This window comes from Chenopodium album, chromosome 17, assembly GCF_948465745.1.
Source record: "Chenopodium album chromosome 17, dcCheAlbu1.1, whole genome shotgun sequence".
NCBI classification, from domain to species: domain Eukaryota; kingdom Viridiplantae; phylum Streptophyta; class Magnoliopsida; order Caryophyllales; family Amaranthaceae; genus Chenopodium; species Chenopodium album.
Window position 1 is genome coordinate 34,434,255 of NC_137850.1, and position 7,158 is coordinate 34,441,412.

The 7,158-nt window shown below is 36.1% G+C and overlaps 1 protein-coding gene across 1 annotated transcript; it reads left to right on the top strand.

The window, feature by feature from the left end:
- The first annotated feature begins 921 nt into the window (after positions 1-921).
- On the top strand, positions 922-2,463 carry LOC145588859 (uncharacterized). The gene has a single exon (XM_081645456.1). It carries the CDS (start codon positions 922-924, stop codon positions 2,461-2,463), a length of 1,542 nt encoding a protein of 513 aa, XP_081501582.1.
- The last annotated feature ends 4,695 nt before the right edge of the window (positions 2,464-7,158 follow it).

Sequence of the window (7,158 nt, forward strand, 5' to 3'; positions counted from 1 at the left end):
ACAATTATATAAAGAAGTGAATAGTTTTTGTGAAAAAAAAATGGAGGGAAAGAAACAACACTAAGAAGCGACACATGTCATTCTTGGTGTCTATTTTAGTATTATATTATGTTAGTAATAGGGATAAATCATTAACTCACTTTTTCGACATATTGTAACAGGTTAACCTATTTAACTCTAGGTCCTAAAACTTTATAAAATCTAACTTGTTGCAATTGAAAACAACTGGAGGGATTAAAATACCAAGTTAGGCAAGTTTGGAATACTTTTAGGCAATTTATGTGACCAAGGTACGATCATCTTTATCAGAAAATCTCATTTTTTTAGAGTTGTGTCTTGTGTGCTCATACATTAATTTTTATTCAAACAAAATCTAAAAACCATATATCACGATCTCATGCAAAGTATTTTAGAGTTGTGAATACTTTGGTATGTATCATGGTCTGACGCACCTCGTACCAAAATAAAAATGAACAAAATTGACCTATTCATACTATTAAGAATAATACAGCTAAAATATGCTAAGCTAATTATGCCTTGCTGTCAATTCTGTTATTCCTTTTTGTCTTATTATTTTCTGTTATTTTGGTACAGTGAATGTAATAGATTCTCTGCCAACTTTTCTCTTCCTTAGTGCATGTATTAAGGCTGTAAGGTGGCAACGGTTTGATTAAGAAATCATAATATTATTCTGCTTCTTCTTCCCTCTCTAAATTTTCTCTGATATTCCTCTGCTTTGAGTATAATGTTAATCTGAATTTACTCATCATGGTATCAAAGCATATCACTGCAGTGATGGAATAGGATCTGCTGATTGCTATTAATCTTCTCTTCCTTCTTTCTCTTCTCTTGATTCTGTCTTACTCTTCTTCTTTCTTCTGTTTCTTCTTCTTCTCAAATTCTGTTATTCCTTTTTTCACCATGGCTGGTGGAAGAATCTCTTTTCAGGATATGTTAAATCCTTTATTTCTTCACCCTTCTGATGGTCCTACCTCAGTACAAGTAGATAAGCTTCAAGGATCATCAGACTACAGAGCTTGGCGCAGAACAATGGAGATCAACCTATCTTCCAAACGCAAGCTTGGATTTGTTCTTGGTACAGTTGAGAAACCAACTGATGATGATGTGAAAGCTGAGCTCTGGAACACTTGCAATGATATGGTAATTGCCTGGATCACTTATAATGTTTCTTCTTCTGTCAAGAAATCTATTATGTTTATGACCTCTGCTAGAGAAATCTGGATTAATCTGGAAAAACGATTCTCTTTAACCAATGGATCTAGGAAATATAAACTGAACAAAGATCTATTTGAGATTAAACAAAACTCTATGCCTGTGAATGAATATTACACCCTATTGAGATCTATCTGGGAAGAGTTGGATTCTATGAATATGCTGCCTGTTATTGTCAATCCTAGTGCAGAAGTGCAAAGTCTATTGAATGCTTTTAATACTCAGAAAGAGGAAGGAAAGCTTTTCCAATTTCTGAATGGATTGGATGAGGTATATAATCCTCAGAGAAGTCAATTGCTTCTCATGACTCCCTTACCATCTGCTGAGACTGCTGCTGCTGCTATGCAGCAGGAAGAAGCTCAGAGAGAGGTCTTGAACCTAAATAAATGTGCAAATGATTCAATGGCTATGTACAGCAAGCCTGCTGGAGCTGATAGATCATTTGTGTGCACAGCATGTGGTCTCAAGGGTCATAGAAGTGACAGGTGCTGGACTGTCATTGGATATCCAAGTTGGCATTCCAAACACAATCACTCAGCACCTCTCAATAGATCCAAATCTACTGGTGGTCAGAGATGGAATTCAAGCTCTAAGAATGGTGGACCAAAAATGGCAGCTACAGCTCAGACTAATACAGACAACAGTGGGGTGTTGTTCACACCTCAACAGCTGGAGCAACTAGCTAAAATGATGCCCAAGCTGATGACTCAAAACAAAGGTTTTGAAACTGATGATGAGCTTGAACATTTTTCAGGAATGATTTCATGCAATGTCAGCACAAATCTGAGAGAATGGATTCTGGATTCTGGTGCCTCAGATCATATGACTTCAACTTTTCAGAATCTTGATGAATATAAGAAAGTTGATCATATGACCAAGATCAATCTTCCAAATGGTGAGAAAGCTGAAATCTCACACATAGGAAGTGTAACTCTCAAATCTGGTTTGAAACTGGAAAATGTGTTGTGTGTTCCAACTTTCAAGCACAATCTTCTGTCAATACAGAAACTGGCCCAAAATAACAAATGTCAAGTGCAATTTTTTCCTAAGTATTGTCTTATACTTGACACTCTCACTCAGAAAATCAGAGGCACAGGAAAAATGAAAGATGGCTTATATTATCTTGATTCTCAGATTTCTGATGTACTGGAACAGGACAATGTGTCAATTAATGCTCTCAGCTCTAGTATGTCTGTCTCTGCAAATAAGACTGACTCTCTCACTCTCTAGCATCACAGGCTAGGTCATGCCTCTATCACAAAGCTCAAATTCATCCCATGTGTTAAACCTCTCACTGCACATGAACCTAAACTGTGTGTTACCTGCCCCATGTCTAAATTCAATAAGCTTCCTTACTCTCTAAGTGACTCTCATGCTGCTGAATCTTTTGAGCTGATCCATATTGATATATGGGGTCCATATAGGGTCAGCACTAAGGGCAAATACAAAAAAAATTTAACCATTGTGGATGATCATACAAGGAACACTTGGGTGTATTTATTGCAATTCAAATCTGATTCTCTGAGAACTCTTGAGACTTTCTTTAATTATGCCAGAAATCACTTTCAGAAGACAATCAAATTCATAAGGTCAGACAATGCCTTAGAATTTGATGATGGAACTAGCAATGCTTTCTTTGCCAAACATGGAATCATTCACCAAACTTCTTGTGTCAAAAGACCCCAGCAAAATGCCAGAGTTGAGAGGAAACATAGACATGTTCTTGAGGTGTCTAGGGCATTGAGATTTCGAGCTTCCTTACCTTTGTCTTATTGGGGTGATTGTGTTCTTACTGCTGTTCACATTATCAATAGACTGCCTACCCCAATTCTCAACAACAAAACACCATTTGAGTGTTTATTTCATACAGCTCCTGATTACAGTCACTTGAAAGTCTTTGGTTGCTTAGCCTTTGCTTACAACCCAGATCACACCCATGATAAGTTTGATGCTAGGGGTGTAGCTTGCCTGTTCTTGGGATATCCTGCAACACAAAAAGGTTACAAGCTTCAGAACTTGGAAACCAAGCAGTATTTTGTTTCTAGGGATGTAGTGTTTCATGAACACATATTCCCACTTCATTCTTCATCTCACCAGTTCTATATGCAACCTATACCTGAATCTGTCATTACAGACAGTCTTGATGACTTGTTTGCTGATCTTGATCCTGACATACCTGCTTCCCACTCTTCTCCACCTCTCTCTCCCGCTCAACATACTCCACACTCTCCTGTTCTCACTCCTATTTCTTCTCCTCTCTCTACAGACACATCTCCTTCTCCACCTCCTGTCAGAAAAACCACCAGGGACCATGTTGTACCATTCTGGCATAAAGACTATGTTATGCCTTCTAAACCCACTCATATTTCACATCTTGCAAATACTGCTGTCCAACATGAATTTCACTGTTTCTTATCCACTCTGGTAACTGAGAGTGATCCTATCTTTTTCAAAGATGCTGTCAAGCATGATCACTGGGTCAAAGCTATGAATTTGGAGCTTGATGCTCTTGAGATGAATGACACCTGGGATATCACCTTTCTACCACCTGGGAAGACTGCAATTGGGTGCAAATGGTTATACAAAACCAAATATAATCCCAATGGTACTGTTGAAAGACACAAATCTAGACTAGTCATCCTTGGCTGCAAGCAGAAATTTGGTATTGACTACTCTGAAACCTTTGCTCCAGTTGCCAAAATGACAACTGTGAGAACTCTTCTTGCTGTTGCTGCAAAACAGGAATGGCATGCCATCCAAATGGATGTAACAAATGCCTTTCTTCATGGTGATCTCATGGAGAATGTATACATGTCTTTGCCTCAAGGTTACTCTGGCCTTGGAAGCAGAATTCAGCAATCTGATTCTTATATTAAGCCACAAAAGCCTGATTCTACTCTGGTTTGCAAACTCAAGAAATCTCTTTATGGCTTGAAACAAGATCCAAGGCAATGGTTTCACAAATTATCTCACACTCTCCTACAAATGAGCTTCATTCAATCCAAGTGTGATTCTAGTCTCTTCACTAAAGTCACTTCTGCATCTACTACTATTGTATTAGTCTATGTGGATGATTTGCTAATTTGTGGCAACAACATAGATGATATAAATAGTCTCAAATCCCTTTTATCTCAAGCTTTTCACATGAAAGATCTTGGTGAAGTAAGGTACTTCCTTGGCATTGAAATTGACAGAACTGGTGCTGGGTTCTTTCTCTCTCAGAAGAAGTACACCTCTGATATTCTCAAGGAATTTGGCATGTTGTCTGTCAAACCTTTGCTTCTTCCTATGGATAGTCATACCAAGTTAACTGCAATCCAAGGTGATCCATTACCAGATCCTTCTTCCTTTTAGAGACTAGTTGGAAAGCTCATTTACTTGACAATCACAAGGCCTGATATAGCTTACACTGTTCAGATTTTAACTCAGTTCATGCAACAACCTTATACTGCTCATATGCAAGCTGCAAAGAGATTACTAAGATACTTAGCTGGAACCCTTTCTCAAGGTGTTCTCCTTGCTACAGACAGTGCTGCTGTTCTTACAGCATTCTGTGACAGTGACTGGCTGGTTGTCCTATATCTAGGAAGTCTACATCTGGATACTGCATCTTTTTTGGTGATTCTCCTATCTCTTGGAAAACCAAGAAACAATCTGTAACTGCTCGTTCCTCTGCTGAAGCTGAATATTGAGCTATGGCCCTTACCACTTGTGAGGTTTCCTGGTTATCTAATCTGCTTAAGGATTTAGGCATTCACAAGCTTCCTCCTACAGCTCTCAGCTGCGACAACCAGGCTGCTATTGCAATTGCTGCTAACCCTGTCTTACATGAACGCACAAAGCATGTCGAAGTTGACTGTCATTTTGTGAGAGATCAGGTTCAAAAGGGTCTTATCAGGCCTGTGAAGGTTTCTTCTGCTGACCAAGTAGCTGACATTTTTACCAAGGTGTTACCTGTCAAGCTTCACTACAAGCATTTGTCCAAGCTGGGAGTTCCTTTCACTCACTCACCTGCTTGAGGGGGAGTATTAAGAATAATACAGCTAAAATATGCTAAGCTAATTATGCCTTGCTGTCAATTCTGTTATTCCTTTTTGTCTTATTATTTTCTGTTATTTTGGTACAGTGAATGTAATAGATTCTCTGCCAGCTTTTCTCTTCCTTAGTGCATGTATTAAGGCTGTAAGGTGGCAACGGTTTGATTAAGCAATCATAATATTATTCTGCTTCTTCTTCCCTCTCTAAATTTTCTCTGATATTCCTCTTTGAGTATAATGTTAATCTGAATTTACTCATCACATACTTGTTCGGCTGTTTTATTTTTTATATTCGCAACATTATAATTTTTTACTTGTCATTGTATAACTTCAATAGTTGATATCTTTAATTATGCATGTGTAAAAATTATAAGATTAGATTTAAGAAAAGTATACATTGAGATTGAGATGAGTCTAACAATATCTCATATAACTTGCCTAAAAAAAAATAAAAAATAAAAAATAAAATAAAAATAAATAAATAAATCTCATATGAGTATATGACTATATTTTCAAGAAGTATAAATCATAAAATTTATTTTAAGTTTAGAAATATTATGTGTAATAAAAAAAAGGGAAAAAGTGATTGCTAGACGCCTAAATATTAATTTTTTCAACCTTGCAAAATATATGTGCATGAATCAATAGACTTTTAACCTAGATTTGATTTTAACCAAATAAGGAAAATTTGCAAATTGCAGCCATTTAAAGTTCGTATTTTGCAAATTGTAGCCATTTAAAAAAAAATTGCAAATTGCAGCCCAAAAGTTCGTATAAATTGTAAATTACAGCCCGATTCAACTTTTTCATCGGTTTATATGTCGAAAAAATTTCGTTTAAGGTTTTAGGGGTCATTTTTGTTATGCAAAACGATGCACTTGCGTTATTTTTGTTATCGATTTTTGTTATGTAAAAAATTTCGAAAAAAATAACGTAAGTGTCTCTTTTTTACAGTTTCCCACAAATCGATACATTTTTGTTACGCAAAACGATGCACTTGCGTTATTTTTTTGCTAATTCCGAGCTTAATTCAGACCCCTAAGTGCTAAAATGGCCCCTAAAACCTTAATAGAAGATTTTTCGACTTGTAAACCGATGAAAAAGTTGAATCGGACTGCAATTTACAATTTATGCGAACTTTTGGGCTGCAATTTGCAATTTTTTTTTAAATGGCTGTAATTTACAAAATACGAATTTTAAAAGACTGCAATTTACAAATTTTCCACCAAATAAACCCAAATTGAAGAATCAAATTGTGAGAACATACAAATTTACCATCTTGATAAACATTAATCGTAGTTGTTTATGAAGTGACAAACTAGTAAATATACCCATATGACTTAAATTTGCATTGTTCATAGCGGTTTTAAGGTTAAACCGCACCAATGTTAACGATTTTACCCAATCTTGCCTTTCGACAAACCACCTATAATTATCAATTTATCATTGATGATAAACTGGGAAATTAAAATTCATCTAGCCATTAACGCATGACATCCAGTAAGTAGGGAAGGCCATAAAATTGAAGACTCCAAAGTAAGAAGCAATAGCAGACAACAGCAGTTCTTGTGATTTTCTTCTTTCTTCAGCCAGGTAACTCTTCTCTGCCATCATTCACTTTGAATTTAATAGTTCTCACCATCAAAATTTATCTAACCAACATTTTACCCATCAAAATTGTTGTTCTCAATTATCAAATTTTGCAATTTATTATTTCTTCAATGGTTTTTCTGCAATTAATTTTATTAGAAGTATGATTCTGTTTTATTAACAATGCCCAGATGTAAAAAGGGTAAAAAGATTCAACATTTAGTAGTATGGTTACCAAATTGAGCTTGTCAATATAAACAGGGTTATTGTTTTGGCAATTATGAAACCCTAACTAGTA

Excerpts from the sequence above, each read along its gene's own strand:
- LOC145588859 (XM_081645456.1), top strand. The coding sequence starts at position 922 with ATGGCTGGTGGAAGAATCTCTTTTCAGGATATGTTAAATCCTTTATTT.